The 20,536-nt window shown below is 37.9% G+C and overlaps 1 protein-coding gene across 1 annotated transcript in view; it reads right to left on the bottom strand.

Annotated features, from left to right (window-relative positions):
• The window catches only part of ASCC3 (activating signal cointegrator 1 complex subunit 3), a 332,057-nt gene that overhangs the window by 131,292 nt on the left and 180,229 nt on the right, over positions 1-20,536 (bottom strand). Inside the window, exons 15-17 of the mRNA XM_089530681.1 lie at positions 12,533-12,724; positions 11,961-12,185; positions 1,544-1,663 (exon numbers count right to left, since the gene is read on the bottom strand). Of these exons, the coding sequence (XP_089386807.1) occupies positions 1,544-1,663; positions 11,961-12,185; positions 12,533-12,724 (537 nt within the window). The remainder of the gene's footprint in view (positions 1-1,543; positions 1,664-11,960; positions 12,186-12,532; positions 12,725-20,536) is intronic.

Here is a 20,536-nt window from a genome sequence, read left to right as displayed (position 1 = left end):
GCAATCAAGCTGCAAACAGCCTTCATAAGATTATGGAAAGAATCCACAGCAGAGGTGAAATTCAATCTGGAGGATGGTTGAGTCCTAATTTATTCCAATTTATTTTCATTATATAATTCTCTCTCTCTCTGTTTTTGTGCACATTCAATTCAATCTGTGACACATCAGTAGGAGTACACTAGGAGTACACTGCCCTAACTATGTCCCTACTATGATGATACAGTTACTGACCAAATCCTGCAACGAACCATTTTCTCACCAATGCTGGGGGCCAAGGCAGGATACAGTTAGATAAGGGCACTTGTCCCTTACTTATGTGATATTTCATGATTTTTGATCCCATTTCATGAAATGTCCTATATTCTACAATATGTCAATAAATCTGTCAGTCTTTAGGTGCTACTTTGTTATTTTTGCTGCAACACAATAATATCTATTACTAAAATAATATACATTATATTATAGTATAGTATAATAATATTATATTGTAATATTCATATATAATATAGTATAGATATCATTATATTATATTATTAATATCTATTTTGTAAAGTCAATGTCCACATTTACTCATAAATTCATAAAGAGGCTAACATCCTCCCCTTTCAGTACACAAATCTTTTCTACTGTAGAGAAACAAAATATTTTACTGTATCACTCATATGTAGTTTGCAAAGTTTACATCTAGCACTGAAATGTCAATGTAGACTGAAGGAGAAAAACAGATTTGATTTGCACGCACATTAATGTCATTTAATTATGTGAAGATAGCTAATTTAACTGTGTTCCACATGCTTTGCCAGTTCACTGACAATTTCATTTATCAGGATGCTTTTCCCCCACACTTATGGAATATTTTCCCACATTTTGTGCTATAGAATCTGATTTCTAGGAGGATAAATCAAAAAGTGACATGTTGGTATTAAAAAAAGAAATATAGAATGTAATTTAGCAGAATTTTCATTATTAAAGAGCTGATAAGTAAATAACAATTTAAGACGTTACTTGAATATACAAATATATAGTTTATTGATTATTGGACTACATTGAACCGTCTATTATCCCCTCTGTTGTAAACTGCCGGATTCCCAGTGATTGGGCGGCATATAAATAAATCCTATTATTATTATTATTATTATTAGTAGTAGTAGTAGTAGGAAAAAGAAAAGGAACATAGAATATTGAATAATCCAGGGACGTAAAATGCAAGATTATTGTCTTCAGTTTGGTAATTATATGTTCTACCTAAATTAACAACTGCAGAGGTGAATAATAACACTATTTCTGTTTTTGTTCCTGTCTTGTTTTGTTTGTGTATTATGTATGTCTGTTTAAATGTAATGTTATGTAGATGTGCGCAACCTGTACTTTATGTGGATTTTAATATAATAAAGATTAATTTTTAAAAAAGAATATTTTCCATATTTTAAAGCACTTTAGACTTGCTGATGTCAGGAAAAGCAGCAATGGCAAATATTTAATCTCCCATCAGGAAAGGATTACAGAACCAGAAAGCAGGTTAGTTTTTTCATGCATTTTCTACCTGATAAGCCTTGTGACTGATACCATATACTAATGGGTTTGCTCTCATCCGTACATAAAGGTAGGTATAACTTATCCACTTTACTGCTTCTTCGACATTTGTCACTGTTCCGAGAGCAATCTGCAAGCAGGAAGAAATAAAATTAAATGTACATGTTAAAGAGTTAGAATGGAATAAAGCTCACCATATACCAAGTTTTATATGAACAAGATTCTAATCCTCAAGAGTGATATGCAGAAACTGACAAATTAAGTGTTTGCAATTAATTTTTAAAAGGCAAAAAAAGGCTGAAGAATGCTCATCCAACAATTCCATCATTTTTCAGTCAAATAAAATATGTGATCTGGGACTGGGATGGTGGGCTGAGGAAATGGTTTTCTTTTTTAAAATCTCACTTGTTGCTCTGTTGGCAAGTCTTCCCTCAAGATGCATCTTCTGTAATGTGAGTGTTGTATTTTTTGAAAAGCTCAAATCAGAGTATTTATTTTACCTTTGGGAAACCAGAACATTTCACAATTGCTGAGTTTGCAGTGTTACTTACATTTGCACGCTTTAGCTGGATATTCACAAAAATATTGTTTTTTGAATACTAGGAGGGATCCCAAAATCCTAGGTTGAGTAGTTTTTGCTTATTTATTTCTAAAATTTGGAAATGGTCTTCTCCTTCTATTCTAGAAATGCGTATCTAGCTACAAGGGCTTGTTTTGTTTTTAATGGGTAAGAAACAAAGTTCCCATAATAAAATTTTTTGGCCATTGCTCCATGCGATTACATGTGGATGTGATGTGGTATAACAAATTATAAAAATACAATTGCATCTAAAAGTTGACTTGTTGCAGTCTCATACAAATGCAATAGGGAATGTATTAACATTAGTGACGTCATGTTAAACATCCAACCATATTCTGTCTATCTCAAGTTTTCGTCAAATGCGGATGAGACAAATGCTACCCTGAACTGGTGCTTGTACATGATAATGGACTGGATAAGGGACAATAAACTGAGGGAGAAAACAGTTTCTGTTTTTAGATTATTCATCCATTCGGTTAAGTAGTTTTCAGCTGGTAGTTGCACTTCCCAGGTTCACATTCTGGAGTGTTCGTACTGTATATCCAGCTCTGTCACCAGGGCCCAAATGGCCCCAGCAGCATACAGTATCTTTTATCAGCTTGGACTGACATAGCAGTTACAACTCTATCTGGATAGTGATAAACAGGCTGCACTGGTAACCTCCTGCCAGGATGCAGTCACAGTTTCCCCTCATTTAACAGTAGAGGACACTATAAGGAGTTGCTTCTCTCCAATCTGCCTGGTACCATGTGGTTTTTGTTTTTTTTTAGGGCCATGTACATTGTGACCATGCCCTCCAGAAGCAAGGGAAAATTTTGGCTTTTCTGGCTGTAGCATGAGCAGAGGGCTGGCTCCTATGGTCATCCTATATCTGCTACAATCTGAAAAGCTTTTATTTCTCCTGCTTCTGGGGTGCAAGGCTACAGCGTAGTTGTACTGTGCCTAACCATACAAAATAAAGTATGTCTCTGATTAAAGAGAAAAAGGATTCAATACTAACACAAGATCTCCAGTCCTCTGAATGCTTCCTAACTCTTTTCTAACTACAAAAAAACCCAGTGCAGGTGAAGGAATTGAGAAAAAAGGTGAAGGCGAAATACACAGTATGACTAGAATGAGAGAAATATAGGAAAACAGGAGAAAGGAGGGGGAAGATATCCTGAATCCTACTGTTAAAGCCAATGAATCAGTTGGATTTACCTATATGTTGACACAATGTGGAACAACTGACTCAATGAGTCTAGCTCTAGTTGGGACTAATAGGATTCCAGCTGTGGTCTTCCTTTCAGACAGCTGAGGATGAGACTCCCTGTGCAGCTGAGGATCTGAGAACTTACTACCCCAATTATAACTGCAGGTTCTGCATGGTATAGTACAGAGAGTAAGAGACAGCCTGACTGAGACATTGATACACTAGCAGAGTTCCTGTGGCGTAACCAGAACTGACATTATTTATGTTATGGTGAAAGTCATTAAAAAATCTAATAAAAAGAAGTACTTTATAGGTGTCAATGAACCCCACCGCCATGATGCAAAAGGAATATTAGATAGAAATTCTGTATTTCTTTCTTTCTTCCCAGAAAATATCGCTATTTGTCCAGACATAAAGCATTTATCTTTCCTAAGCAAAATTTTTACAAACTCTTCAGCCTGTATATGATCAGAAACACTTAAGAATATTATTGAAAATTTGGAAATTATTCTACTCCAATAAGTAAAAATAAATAATGTGGGTTTCCTTTTTCTTTGAACCAAACCACATTTTGCCACTATCATGGATGTTTATAGGAAAAAAGCTATTCTGGTATTTGAATGGGGTCACATACAGGTTAAAAACACAAGCCTGCAATAAATGAGTGCAACAGAATTAAAAGGGGGAAAGACACCTTAGCTAGGTCACAGGTATGTTACACAATTTGTTGCCTAAACTAATTTGTGCATTTGATTTCTTCTATGGTTTACTGAAGTGCTTACTTGTTCTATGCTGACATAGAACTGATGGCATCTCAGCATGTTAGACAATAATATTAACCCTGTTGGAAATATTAAATTTTACAGTGTTCAAATTAACAATTATCAGGATAACAACATGCTTTTTCTCCTTGTGCTACTGCTACAGAAGCAAAAATGAGCTACCCCAAAAGTCTGCCACAGTCAGCCAATATAATGCTTTAAACATATGTTACATTCTTTACTGTTCTGATTGCTCTGTTATCTAGCTCTGGTTAAAAACCAGAAAGCTAAAAATGCAAATATTCACAACAGCCTTCTAATTTCTTCATTTTTGGTGTTGCTCTCCTTGATGTCAACAGGACTACTACAAAACAAACAGTTTAAAGACTGCAGCCAAGAAGATGGTAAACCGTTTAATATTATCATTGAAGTCCATAGTGATTGAGCTAAAAGACAGAAATTACTTTTGAAGATTTGCTGCCCCCTCGTGTCCACTTCAATATCCTGTGGCTTATTTCTACTTCAATTACAGGGTGGACAGGAATAGGGAGTTAGAAAAACAATCTCTATTTAGTTTATTTTTTAAAAAAACAAACACTGTATATACTGTATATATGCAGTAATCCAACATTTTTCCAGATCATGAAACTAAATAATTACACAAACACTGTTTCCAAACCGTGAATCTCTGCTCATTTTAGAAAGTGGAAGCATCAGGATTCTGGAGACAAGAGTGCTATTAAAACCTTGAGTATGATTGAGCTTTGATTAAAGAAACTCTGTAATCAGTTTCTTTAAAATATATGACTGGAAGAAGGTATTATTAGTTCTGTGGGCTGCCAAGGAAGTATATATAAAAAAGGTCTGCCTAGCTTTTGAAACATTGCCTATTTATTTATTTATTTATTTATTGGATATATCCCACCTTTCTCCCAAAATGGGATTCATGCCTAAGATACAGTCTAGGTCACAGTTTCTCCAGGGTAAAAAAGTTGAAAAAGGCAACCCTCCGTGGATTTTGGAACGTGCCCCACATTTAGTAATCTATGTTCAGGGACTGTGCTGTCCCCAGATGTTTACAAGCTCCTCAGACCAAGATCTGTGCCTGTGAGCAAACTTAAGTACATATACACAATCCTCCATATCTACGGATTTTTTATCCATGGATTCAAGCATCCACAGCATGAAAATATTTTTAAAATATATAAATTCCAAAAAGCAAACCTTAATTTTGTCATTTTATATAAGGGACACCATTTTACTATGCCACTGTATTTAACGGTATTTCAGCATCCACAAATTTTGGTATCCACGGTGGGGGCCTGGAACCAAATTTCACTGGATACCAAGGGCCCTCTGTACTGTATGATTTATTGGAATCTCTTACTAATAAAAATAATAAATAATAAAAACTTTATTTATATACCGCCTTTCCTGTAGATCCTTTGGAATGTGTTAATATTCAGGACCTGGACAATTAGAGAAAGACTAGTATTTCTGTGTTATGTTTGGTTTCTTGGTAAACATGAAAATTTCAACCTTGCACCAAGAATTCCCTGCACTCTGTAATCACTTAAGGTTCTAAGACAAAACTAACTTGTGCTGGAAAATTATTTCAATTTCTGTCAATAAATTAATAGCTACTGAACTGAGAACAGTTTGTCCATTTTTAAACTAAAACACCAAAAACACAAAAGTATTTTCCATAAAAATGCATAATATGATAGCCCTAGAAGAATCGGGGGGGGGGGGGGGGTTGGGGGAATGTGGCAAGTAAAATTACAGTGGGGTATAGTGGTTTGAGTGTAGGAGACCAGGACTGGAATCCCCATTCAGTGGACAACCTTGGAAAAGTCACACTCCCTTTGCATCAGGGGAACAAATCTTGCCAAGAAAACCCCATGATAGATTCACTTTAGGCGCACGATAAGTCAGAAGTGACTTCAAGGCGCATACAAAAACAAATTATAAAACCAGAACAACCAAAAACCCACCCTACTTAAGTATTTCCCACTGCTTTATTCTCCTCACCCCCTTTATAAAGTTTGAAGTCAGAAACTTTTTTGCTCCTGGGCAGAACAGTAATTGTACACTTCTTACATTTATTTCATCCCCCCTCCCCCCAAATATCAAACAAGAGTTCTAAAACACTGTAATGTGGATTACGGTTTTGTCTATATATCTTTCCCCTACTCCCCAACTAACCATACTTACACATCAATAGATGTACATCATTAAGAATGACCTTGCCTAAGCTAAGCTTAAAGGACACCGTAATGAAAGAAAGATCTACAAAGAAAAATGTAACACACTTTTAATGAACTATATCCTGATGCAAAAGTTTCTAGGTAGTTGAAACATTTAACACTATAATTAAACCAAAATTTGCAAGAGAAAAAAAATCCTGTGTGCACAGAAGATAAAATATTTGCTTTTAAACTAGCACAGCATGAATTCTTTCCTCAAGTGTCTCACCAGCATTTTTAGTCTTCTCAGTTCATTTGTTTTGGAAATGTTACTATATTCTGTATAGCCATCTATTTTCTACACTATAGATATGCCAACTGTTTCACATTTTATGTCCTGTCTGAGCAACCTTCTTATTCATTCGCTGTTATTTTAAAAACTATTTATTCATATCTATTTGCTGGATAGATCTTCTGTACTATTTCCTTAATAAAACATTGAGATAATCTGTCTAAGGGGCTCAGCACACTGCCACTAAGAGGCGGCCCTGCCCTGGGTTGAGGATGCGGCAACTGCACGCCATGGCCCCAACCCAGCAGTTCAAAGAGGCTGCAAAAAGTGGTATCTTTTTGCACCATGGAAATGATGCACTAGCCACCACTGCTGCGGCTTTTTGGCACAGCGTGACACCACCTGACATTTGGCTGGTCAGGCGGCATGATGCTGGCATGATGTCGGTGTGGGGGTGTGCGGTCACCACACCCCCACTCTGCTCTCACGCTGGTGTATTTTGCCAGTTTGTTGAGATCCTAAGGTTCCTAACTACACAATCCCTCATACACATTTCCTCAAAAACTGGATTTCTCTTTTATTAATTAATTTAATTAATTTATCCTAATCCATCTTTCAAGCATCTATGTACAAATCTAGGACTTAGGGATACATTTCCTTAGGTTTCATAGTAAATTCCCGATCTCTACCATGTCACTTGCACTATTGTGCCACATCAGGCCATTCAAATCAGATCCAGGGGTCAGTTCACACTACACAACTATAGTGCCATGATTCAAGTTTAATGGGCATGCCCTATCAAATCCATGGATTTTCTGTTTAGGGAGGAGCATTTAGAATTTTCAGAGAACTCTAGTGTCTCGCCAAACTACAAACTCCAGGATTTCATAGGCGCGTTACAAACCGCCATAAGGGACGTCCTTAGGATGTCCCATTTTGAAAAAGGGGCGTCTCTTCCAGATGCCCCTTACCCTATCACAGACAGAGTCCGTAACAAATGGCGGCTGCCATTCCACACGGCAGCTGCCATTTTGACGTAACAGACGCTCTGCGTCCGCACGTCGCAGCCCGGAAGTGACGCCACAAGTGCGTGCTTTGGCACTTGCGGCGTCTCTTCCGGGTTGCCGGAAGGAGCGCCATTTTCGCACTCCTTCTTTGCAGCACGGAGGAGTCACGCGGTTTGGCTGCTGCGACTCTTCTGCGCTGCAACCAGCAGCGGCCCGAGACCGCCCCTTTTGGGCGGTCTGTAACGGGCCATAGGATGCACCAAGGCAATTAAAATGGGATTCAAAAAGGATGTTGACAAACTGGAGCATGTCCAAAGGAAAGTGACTGAAACGGTGAAGGGTCTGGAAACCATGCCCTATGAGGAATGATTTAGGGGGCTGAGGATGTTTAGCCTGGAGAAGAGGTTAAGAGGTGATATGATAGCCCTGTTTAAATATTTGAAGGGATGTCATATTGAGGAGGGCGCAAGCTTGTTTTCTGCTGCTCCAGAGAATAGGACCCGGAACAATGGATGCAAGCTATAGGAAAAGAGATTCCATCTCAACATTAGGAGGAACTTCCTCACAGTAAGGGCTGTTTGACAGTGGAACACACTCCCTCGGAGTGTAGTGGACTCTCCTTCTTTGGAGGTCTTTAAGCAGAGGCTGGATGGCCATCTTTCGGGGATGCTTTGTGATTTCCTGCATGACAGGGGGTTGGACTGGATGGCCCTTGTGATCTCTTCCAACTCTATGATTTTATGCTACACCTATGTAGTGTGAAAGGGACTTCGGAAAGGTACTCCTGTGCCTTACCTTAGTGTGGCCAACCACCCCCAATGTTCTGGATTCCCATGCACAACTTTATTGTTGAGTGCTGATATGGGCACTGCAAAACACTTAAAATGACCTGGGCCAGAAATCCACAGAACATATTTTTATAAAATGTGCATACACTAACCTGTAAATATTTTAGAAACACAGTGCACCTGTGTTTCATGCTGGCGTGCCATACACAGCTTTTAGAATACGCAGAAGAGCCTGTCGTGCGCCCCGGAAGAACTAATGGGGCGTGTGCCTGTGATGTGTGTGCACTGCCATGCTGCTACGCACCATGGGCACAAGCCACATTAGTCTCTATGAGGCTTCACCATACGTTGATTTCCCCTTACGCTGAGGGATACAGAACAGATCCCCGCGTAAGCGGAGGGCGCACTGTAATTTTAGATATAATTGCAAGATTGATTTATATTTCACAGATGGCAAAGCCAGCCAATTAATTTTCCATTCAAATCCCATAAATAAAATACAATACTCCATTAATTTGCACCCAACCCCAAAATCATTCTAGATTTGCAAAAAATGCACAAAATGAATGGCTAATATTTTTATGACTACTTTTCTCAAGATAAAATGGCAATTGCTTATCAAAATGGACTTCCAAAAATTTGACAGAGCCCTAATCCAAAAGCAGACAAGGATAAATCATGAATTTACTCCCAGCTGATTTCCCAATTTCCATCTAGGTTGTGCTGTAAATTTTAAAAAGTTTTCCTTCAGTTAATTAACCCACTCATGAATCATCATGACTTCTAAAAATTCAATTCAACATTGAATTCGGTATTCAGAATTACTCCTCTTTTATGAAGGAGTTCCAAATACTGGGAGAGTGGTAGGAGAACTAAGAGATAAAGATAGATGAAAGAGGCCAAGGAAAATTAGGAAGAACATGGAGGGGTTTTTTTTTGGGGGGGGGGTATTATAGGTTAGAGACAGAAAGAAGGAATGAGCAGCAAAGAAGAGAAATAGATGCCTTGGCTTACTATTCAAAAACACCAATGCCCTCAAGGAAATTTGTTCACAATTTCTCAGGGTAAGGCTGCCCTTGGCAGCTATCCAACCAACCATGTTGAGCCCTGAGACTAAGTAACATACCCAGCGCCCCCCCTCCCCGCCCCAGTCTGTAAATACTTGCCAGAAGAGAATCTTTTCTCTATATGGATTCACCTGTTGTGGACCTATTGTTGTCTTGCGTGAAATTAAAGTATGTCGGCTGCGATCCTGTTGGGGACTTAACTCTTTGTCTATGGGAGGTGGAACTGGACAGGTCCATAACATGTGTCCAATAAAGAGCTGATGTTACATTATTTTTTAGGGGAATGAGCAGAGTGGCCAATGTGCAATGGGACTGAAATTTGCTGGGACTGAGTCACATTAATCCCAGTATGTATCAAGACACTGACTAAGGAGCGCTGATGAGCACTAGGACACTCTTGCTTGTGTCCTGTTACACATCTTCAGAATTCACTAACAGGGTTTTTTTTAGCACCTCTGCTACATAGCTAACCAAATGTAAAGTTACATAACATATACCAGACAATATGGGTGGTGGGAATGTTCCCTAGAGTTCTCTAGTGGAAATTTTGGAATATTTTAGTGTTTTTGTTTTGTTTTGTTTTTTGCAAAAACTGTTTTTAACCCCAGGGGCATCCAAACATGGTAAAAATGTCATCTACACCCCTAAGGTGCATTTTGAACATGCTGGGGCAAAAATTAAATACGTATTTGAGCCCTAGGTAAGCATCTGTGGAAACACATCTATCCAAGGGGTTAATATCCCTCTGTGTGTGTGTGTGTGTGTGTGTGTACACATACACACACACCTTTATATATCTATAAACATCATACACACACACAAACACACACACACACAGCGCCATAAAGCATCCATTGTTTGTAGTTTGCATCACTTCCTTAAGCACTGTTAAATACAAAACAGATAAGTATTTAAATTTTCTATTGTGACTGCAAAACACTTTCTGTCAGATTTTTGCAAAAGCTAGTCAAGCAAGAAGGAAAAAGATTCATACACAGTTGTGAATCGAAAGAGATAAATGAACAAGTAACAATCAAAAGAAATGAAAGACTTTTGTAATTGGCCTGACTTACAATTGATTTTCTGTAATCAAGCAAATACTGATCTTTCCTGGCTTGTCATGTCAGCAGGAAAAGACATGTTCAGTGTTCCAGAGTACATAAAAAATGATGGTTTCATGGTCCTGTCAGTGCTTCACACTTTTGCTTTTCAGCATTTTTGGTTACACCAGCTGAGATGCATTGCTATTTTCACTAACATAAGTTTATTAGAAATCATTAACACACTTCAGCATTGACCCTCAGTTGTCAGAACTTGGCGCAGCTCCTGACCATTGAAGATTAATTTTATGCTTACTGTGCATTAGATCTTTTAAAGCATAATTAAACTTTTACAAAACCAAACTGCATTTTTGGGATGACCAAAGAAAAATGCATGTCCTCTTCCCTCCCAAGCTTTTGATTTTGTAGATGTAAGGTGGACAAATTGTATCTGCAACTCAAGAGAACTGCTTCAGGAAACCTGTATGATTGCACACAGTCCACTCGGATTATTTAGAGAGCAATTGTAAATTGGAAGGGAGGGTTAGAAATGGAAATACTGACTGTGTACTACTGTACAGCCTTTCCACTTCACACAGAAAAGGCTGGAAGTAAGCCAATCTACTTGGGAGAGAAATGGGAGAGTCTCTAGGGGCATGGAGAAGCTTTGGAACCAGTGGATTCTTAGCTATTCCCAACCCACTTTATTCCTGAAACGTGGGGGTGGGGTCTGGTACCCAAGGGCCACACAATATCCAAGGATTACCCATGACCCACAAGCTGCACAATTCTCAGTTCTACTCTGTAAGCGTCTCCAAGCCATTGTTACACTAAGAACCTTTATAATTGGATATACAGATTAAGTATCCCTTATCTGGAATTCTGCAATTGAAAATACTACAAAATCTAAATCTTTTTGAGCTACGTACTTGTATTGTGTTTGCAAGGCTGCAAAGCCTTGGATTTTCACCATTTCGCAGATATGGAAATACAGGTATTTCAAAATCTGAAAAAATTACAAATATGGAACACATCTGGTTCCAAACATTTTGAAAAAGGGTTACTTAACCCGTAATGAGCAGATTTGAAAACTATCTTGTAACAGCTAAACCAGATTGTGTTTTTTTCTTAAATGACAGAAAAATAACACATTTATTTCAAAAACAATCACCTAGTACAAGGGGCCCTTGGTATCTGCCAGGGTTTGTTTCCAAGTCCCCCATGGATATGAAAATCTGTGGATGCTCAAGTCCTATTATATACAATGGCACAGTAAAATGGTGTCCCTTATATCAAATGGCAAAATCAAGGTCTGCTTTTTGGATTTAAAAAGTACTATTTTCAAGCCTTGGATGGTTGAATCCATGATAAAAAAAATCCATGAATACAGAGTACCAACTGTATTCTTGACTTAGAAAGTACACATATATGTTAATAAAATAGAGAACAGTGTCCATCTTGGTTTTCAAAAGCTTGAATGCATTAGCAATGCGGAATCACTTAAGAAATCATACCTCAGCATTCAGGTTGTCTGCCAGGCTTTCAAGGAACTGGCTCTCAATTGGGTTCTGCTGCGTAAGCAGAGTCAGGTAATGGCTGAGTTTGTCATGTGTTGTAATAATGACACCTTCTCCAAATTTGTCAAACTGAGGCCGTCCAGCTCGGCCAAATATCTGCATGACATCTAAAATTCCAAGGTCAACAAAGGATCCTCTTTTTGCAGCATAGATCTGTGTTCCCTGGGTGAAGAAAAGTTAATAAAAATTAACATAAACACACATGACTATAATCCAGATGAGCTGGAGACCAAAATTAGGCAAATACGGCAGGATTTCAAAAGTGTACTTAAGCTAATCCTTTCATAATCTGTGATATATTTAAATCTTTACTATACAACTAGATTCCCAAAGGAGAGTGTCAGTTGAGCAAGCAATCCCTCCCCACAACACTGCTAGATAATTAGCAGCACATCTTTCTCCATACTTTTGCAAACAGAAAAAAACAAACCAAAACACACCTTTTGGTATATGACGCTATGGTGTGTTTTTTTTTAAATAGTTGATATAGATACAGGACATGCTCTTACCTTAATAATGACAGCATGAGCTGGAAGATTGACACCCCAGGCTAAAGTTGCTGTACACACCAATACTTTTATGTACCCCCGAGAAAACAAATTTTCCACCAAACTCCTATCTTGCCTCAGCATTCCGGCATGATGAATACTGAATCCATCTGGAAACATTTCTCGTAATTGCTTGTTTCTGGATCTTTGTACCTTTTCATAGATAAAGAAAAAAAAAAGTAAATCCATATAATATTCGCAGTAAAATGGAATAATCTTGGAAACTGGTTGAGGGAAAAGACATATAGCAAGCATGATCTTTCTTTTATTGATCAATTTCTTTATATAATGCCATCTATAAATTCAGAAGTAATAAGGAGTTACTTAAGAGGTAAAAGCTCCTAAAGAATCTTTTCACAAGTTGCATACAAAGCAGTCATCATTAAGCCCTTCAAGACCAGGGATCTACCTTTTGTCTACATTTTTTTGGACACCTTTCATATAGGTTTCCATATAAAAGAAATCTTTAGAAGCTATAATTGGTGCAAAATGTGGTGGTGAGAATTGCTGTAGGAGCTAGGACTCATATCACCTTATACTATTCCCACATGTTATGTCCTGGTATGAGCTTTTAAAAACTCTATCTGAAAGACCACTTGCACTCATATATGTCTCTTCAAATCTTAAGATCAGTATATGAGGTTCTGTCAATCTAGCACATAGTGGACCTCCAAATATTTCCTGACTGCAACACCCTCACCTCTGACCTGGATTCAAGGAAGTTGTGGGCCAAAAACATTTGGCAATTAGAGCTGTCCACCCCTCCAACTTTTTGTGAGGAAACATTTTGTTACAGAAAGATCGTGACTGAGTTTTTAACAATTATTGAGCATAATGTTTAATGGACCATTTCAACTTGTTATTTAGATGTTTTACCGTTTTGAAAATTATGTTTATAATTTATCTTGCAATCTTTAACCATTGAGCATGGTGTAGTAGTTTGAGTGTTGGACTATGATCCTGGAGACCAGCATTTGAATCTTTGCTCAACCATGGAAACCCACTGGGTGACCTTGGCCAAGTCACGTTCTCTTAGTCCTAGAGGAAGGCAAAAGTAAACCTGCCTTAGAACAAATCTTGCCAAGAAAACCCCATATTAGGGTCATCGTAAGACTGAAATGACTTGATGGCATAGAACAACTTCACCCTGTGTGTGTGTGTTCATGTGTATGTGTACACAAGCCGCAACAGAAATGCAAGTAATAATAATACACAAAATATATTAGCAGAAGAATATTAAAAAATACATACTGATTTGGAGGCCTGAGAAAACCAAAGAACAGAAGACATGTTAAGTTCTTTCTTCCTAGAATTCTGCACACAGCAAAAGCATCTGCAAATTAAGGGCCTTACAAAGCCCTGGGCTTTGGTGAGACACTATAGGAAATGAGTTCATATTTGGGGCTCAGACCTTGAGAATACTGTATATACTGCTGTGACACAATCACTACACAGATAAACGCTTGTGGGAAAAGATCTCATTTCCTCTTAGAACACCAAAAATGAAATACTGAAAACAGAGAGGTGACTTCTTCTAAAGTTCCTCATAAATCTTCTAAGTAAACAAAGGCTACTTTTTTCAGTGAGGCATGATATGGAGGAGAAGAGTAGACACTCACGTAATAGAAGAAAAATGTACCTGCATTCCAAAAGACTCCATCCTATGCAACACAGTTCATCTCCTTAGGAAGGCTTGATCATCAAAGTTAAGGAGATTTATTATTTACTAAGATAAAAATCTCCCATCTTTTCCAAGTTTATAGGCAACAGAGAACACCCATACTCCTTGGACAACATTTCATATCTCCCAATTTCAAAGGCATACCAGAAAATGACCTTTGCAGAAATTCTTAAAACAGGCAGACTGTGTGTAAAATGTACAATCTCATCTCAATTCCATACCTACTCTTGCAGCAGATTGTGAAGTATGAATGTAGTACAAGCAAAACATGACAAACTGTTATTATTTCAAAGATACTGCACTCTAGAGATTTTTTCAGAAAACCCAGAAAGACTGCTAAAACCTAACATTGTCTGAATAATTAAAAAAAACCTATCCCAAATATGCACTTTAATAGTATAATAAAATTGAGAAAACACATACTGAAAGCATTGAATAGCTGTTAATGGAGTCTCAACCTACTTATTTCAGAGGCTTTTCTAGGAAAAGTGACCCTGAAACAGTGAGAACAATGTTGTCAAAGCATATCCAGCTTCCCACTACCTTCATTTAATGGTTTCAATAGTTCAAGTAATCTTTCTGATCTGTCAATATTGTGTATACTCTTTAGAGCTAAATTACAATTATAGACATTTTATTATATTTGTTCAACCTTGTGCAAACATGAGATTTATAAATAATTACTATAATGAATATCCTATACAAAGCATTGTTGACTAGAGGTTCTGATATAGACACTTGTCTTTTGAGAAATGTCAAACCTACTTCTTCCATCTATACAGTACAAGTACCCAACATGTATCTCGGCTAACACCAGACATTTCAGGCAGTAGTAAAAAGAAACAAAAGGATATGGCAGATCTATTATTAGAAAATAGAAATGGCACAAGCTCTCTTATGAACATGCAGCTCCAACACTAATTTCTCCTCCTGCATCAACTTATTTTTTGTTAACAGTTGTCAAGTCAACTTTGACTTATGGCAGTCCTGTGAATGAGCGACCTGCAAGTTACTCTACTATCAATAAGGTCTGTGGAAGACAAGGAGGACCTTGGAGGCTTAGCTCCAGAGGCCACTCCCTTGCCTCTAATTACATCCTGCTGGAATTAGGAAGAACACGAAGGCTGCCTCTATATAAACTGCTCTTTCGGCCATTACCAGACTGAAGAAGGTAGGGAGGTTTCTAAGGCTGATGCTTCAAAAAATGGCCCCACATTTTATGCCACTAGTTTGATTGGGATTATTGCTCTGGTTATTTTATGTTCTACATTTTATATTGGATTTTATATTCTGAAAATGTTTTTTTCCCAGACAGGGCTATAAGCAAAAGGGTCTCCAACTACTATCTGGAGATTCATCAGGTAATAAGGAAAAGAAACAAAATAAAATCACTAACGTTTTCTGCTCCCGAGGAGGGGAGGCAGTTATTGAGGATATACCCTTATCACCCCCGGAACCTACTCTAGATTGGTCAATTGATCATAGACACTCAACACATGAGATGGGCTCAGAAGAGGGTGCTTTTAATTTGGCATTTGAGTTAGCAATTGTAGAAAATGTTTCTCTCATTACTAGGATGGACCAAGAGGAGAGAGGAAAGATACTGGACGGTTTTATGACAAAGCAAATAGATGAGCTAGCACAATGTCATACCCAACCAGAGAAAGAACCCTCCTTAACTTCAACTGAACAGAGAGAAAAATTGTAACTCATTGTTTCAGTGGGTTACAGATATCTTGGAAGAAATGAAGCTGATAAAATCCTTTCTTTCTGAATCCTATAAGTTGCTAACTATGGTGCGGTCCAGACCGGTGCTTTGTGCTGGCCTGGCCACATACTAGGATTGCGCAGGGGCAGAGTGACCGCATGCCCCACAACCCTAATTTGTGGCAGCAGTGCCATCATGGCGCCCTCTCATCCACATGGGGGCCGCCATGACATCACACACATGCTGTGTCCAAATGGCGCAGTGTATGCATGACATCTTCATGCTGCCCCAGGCTGCTTACGGCAGCCTGGCTGTGGCTTGGGAAGGAGCTCCGAAACGCATCATTCTCGCAGCAACCAAACGGCTGCAGGAATGATGCCAGGGAGAAAGGGGCCAGGTGGCCCTTTTCTCCCATGGTTCTGGATCCCGGGATGTCCCGGGGCACGAAATTCCAAGGACACCCCTTTTCTGCGCCATGGAGAAGTGGCATTTTGTGGTCTGGAAAAACTCTACATTGGGGCCGCAGGGCTGCCGGTTAGGCTGCACTGCCCCCAACCCGACGTGTTAACTGACTTAAAATAAGATACGTAGAAATACTAATATACAAGCCGATACTGACACTGTAACCCCTGCAGAGGGTCTCCTTGGCCAGGAAAGATCAGTAAATAAGAATATAAAGAGCATACCTAAAAAGAAAAGAACTCATTGAAAGAAAAATAAAACTGAGCTATTAAACTGTAAAAAGAGCAAAAATATTAAGCACCCAAACAAAGTAAAAAAACCAGCCTGTAAGTTTATTTATAGCCATCTATTCAAACTGATCAGACATCCCAACTCCCAATACAACCAAAATTCAATGACAACTGGGAACTAAGATTATTGGCCCACACTCTGGTGTTTTGTTGGCTACCCTAAACAAAAGGGAATGCTCAAGATAGAATACCTGTTCTATAATTATACTCACACACGCGTGGTAGTGACTTTTGAGAACTGCACTACAGCTAAAAAGGTATATGAGAAGAGACAGGAAATACAGACCTTGGGTATAACTATAACTAGATACTACAAAAATATGGCTCCTGCTTTATCCTTGAGAAGCCTTCACCAACATGGGATTAATAGATGCAATCCACCCCCTAAAAATGAATTGGCATGTAAGGATGATGTTATTAATTTGGAAGAACCATCTGAATCTATGTTACCATTAACCCAGACAGAGGAGTGGCAGGGATTGTTAAAAAGAATCCATGGTCAATACTGACAGAAGGGAAACATATCAGTCTCCTCCAGATTCCAATGCTCAATGTCAAAACACTAAGGAAATTCATCAAGATGTAACAGACCGAAGGCCATGGGATGACCTTATCAACCCAGTAAGAAATGTTCGCCAATTAGTGGTTCAAGCGGAAATTCACCCACTAAAGGAAGCCATGTCTAAAGACCTATGTTCTCTGAGCATGGTTCAGCCTGGAATACAAACAATGGGTGTCATCTTGTTATGGATGACATTATAACTGAACTGGGAAGTGACTGTTCAATTGGGGCAGATACTAGATGTCGTGGCAACAACCCTATATGACCAAACGAGGAATTAGGAATAAATTATCCCTTTCATTTTTGCAAGCAGCTGGAGAAATTTGACAAGTTAACACTGCCCAAAAGTTTACAGCAGCCCCCAATACCTAATCTAGCCACCAGCTTAAATTCCCACTTTGAGTTGCTCTCATGGAATGTGGCTGGTCTCGCAAATAAGATGCACGATAAAAACATAATTAACTTTCTAATGATATATACAGCCATAAATTTGCAGGAGACTTGGATCTGCTCTAATCAACTTGATGTTAGCCTTGTAGGCTATAAACATTGGCTGAAACTAGCTTGTAAATTGACTAAATTTGGTCGGCCACGTGGAGGACTAATCACTTACATAGCTGACAAATATAATTTCAAATGTGTAGAGGTAACTGTAGCCAACCCTAATTTTCAATGTATTAACATAAAGAATTCAAATATTAAAAATAGCATCTATTTGATAAATATTTACATTCTTCCTAAGAGTTCAAATTAGAATTCTGGCCATCTATGGGGGGACCTGGAGTCTTTCATTGAACAACTTGAATCTATAAATCATGGCGCTTCCATAATCTTGGACCAAACTAGGAGTTTTTAATGAATAATCTTAATATGAATGACTCACATTCTCAATTATCACCCTTAAATGCTGGTAGAAAATCAAAGGATAGTACGATTAAAGAACAAGGTAAAGCCTTTTACAGTTTAATTTTGAAATTTAATTTGTACATACTTAACGGCAACCATCCTGATGACAGACCAGGCAATATAACTCACTTTACTGGTTGAGGAAGAAGTGTTATAGACTATGCAGTGGTGTCTCCTGATCTGATTTCTTTTATTATTAGATTTAAAGTAATTTGCTACCCAGAGAGTGACCATTTTCCAATTTTTTGTCATTCTCTGCAATAGCAGATTCATATCTAACACAGAAAGAAGGACCTAAACTCATCTCTAATAATAACCCCCCTAAAAGAATTAGGTGGACTGTTCAAACAGAACTTCAACTGTTGGGGATACTTTATGATGAGGAACGCCTTTATCTACGTAGCAACTTCATTCATATGCCAGACTGCAAAGGCTTAATTACACAATTTTCTGAAATACTTTAGATATTAGGTCCATTGTTTTCTAAGAAACTAAATTTAGTCTTACAGAATTCCAATTCTTCCGGGTGGTATGATAAGGAATGCAGGCAGATGAAATCCAAATTACAAGGCGCAGCAAGAATAGCTTGCATGACACAAGCCCCTATATTAATTTACAATTATTGTCAAGTACGAAGCAATCACAAGAAGCTATCAGAATACAAAAAACAAATCTATATCAGCTCACAATGGAAGGAAATTATGGCACAGCTCAAAGCAAAGATCCCCAGCAATTCTGGAAACTCATCAATAAATCAAGTTCAAATAGGCAATCTTTAACTGAACCCAAAATCATCTCACATGTCTGGAAGTCCCATGTTTATAATTTATTCAATGAAAACCCTATAAATAATTATTCTGAGGCTTCTGTAAATAATTCAAAGGTTAATAGTTATACCTTTGAGAGGAAAGAAGGCTTACCAGCTTCGGAGTCCATTTCCTCTAAGGAAATATGTGAAATAATTGCAACTCTAAAGAATGGGAAGGTCCCAGGCGAAGATGGAATAGTAGGTGAGGTCTACAAGGCAGCACCAAATTGGTGGGCTTCTATTCTCTCAGTTCTATTCACATAAATCAATAATAGTGGATACTATCCTCCCCAATGGGATATCAGTATTGTTGTCTCTATATTAAAAAAAGGTAACCCAAATGACCCAGCCAGTTTTCGTCCCATCAGTCTGTTGGGCATTTCTTCCAAAATATATACCAAATACCTATTAAAAAAACTTCTGTTTTGGGATCAAGAAATTTTACAACTTATTGATTCGTATGGGCTCTCAAAGGACTCGTTGTGCTCTGTAAAATATATGAACTGTAAAATATATGAAGTCCTACATTTTGAAACATGACTTTCAGTTATATTAAACTTCTGTTGGCCTATCAAAATGTGCTCCTTGGTATGCCAAACTCCCTTTCCAAACAAGTTCCCCAGAATATCTAAATAATATAACTAACTTCAAACAGAGATATGCCTTCACAACCCTACGTTGTCAGTCAATGAACATGGCTGTGGTGCAAGAGTGTTACCAAAGGATCATCTGAGGAAAAAGAGTTTGCCCATGTGGCTCCAACTCAGTTGAAGATCTAAGTCATTACTTATTGGAGTGCCCAATTTATAAAGATATAAGAAATGCTTTATACAAAGACTTAGAGTTGGTATCAAACAACTCTGACTCATATCTGATCACTCTTTTACTAGGGGACACCGAAACAAGCATTTCTGAAAAGGTAGCCTGTTTTGCCTTTAAAGCATCAGTTATAAGGAGGAAGCTCTGTAAAGATGATGGTTGGATTACAGGATAGATTTGAGCCCCAATTATTCTCGAATATCCTCAGCTTTGCAAACTAATGTTATATAGCTTTAGTGTATCTGACCCTTATGGCTTAACAATAATAATAATAATAATAATAATAATAATTTATATTTAATTTAGATTCATCTGAGCACTCATATTGTTGTTTTTAAAAGACAATTTTAACTCTGTAATGCAATGTATTATTTTACAATGTATTTGATGTTTATAATTTATGTTTTATATGAATTACTTTTTGTAATGGTGTACATTATACAAAATAAACTTATTTACTTATTATCAACAACTCAGGTCTTGAGGACTAAGGGTGTGGTTTCCTTTACTGAGTCTACCCATCTGGAATGCAATCTTTGTCTTTTCCTATTTTTTTTCCACAAGTCGATGGTATCTGTAGAACTCTTCTCCAGAGCCACATTTCAAATGAGTTGATTTTCTTCCTATCAGCTTTCTCCTCTGTCCAGCTTTCACAGCCACACATAGAAACGGGAAATACAATGGCATGGACAATCTTGACTTTGGTATGCAATGATCTGTCTCGACACT

This window comes from Sceloporus occidentalis, unplaced genomic scaffold (assembly GCF_023333645.1).
Source record: "Sceloporus occidentalis isolate IW3139 unplaced genomic scaffold, rSceOcc1.0.p SCAF_6, whole genome shotgun sequence".
NCBI classification, from domain to species: Eukaryota; Metazoa; Chordata; class Lepidosauria; order Squamata; family Phrynosomatidae; genus Sceloporus; species Sceloporus occidentalis.
Note: the sequence above shows the minus strand (reverse complement) of the source record. Positions and strands in the feature narration are given on the sequence as shown.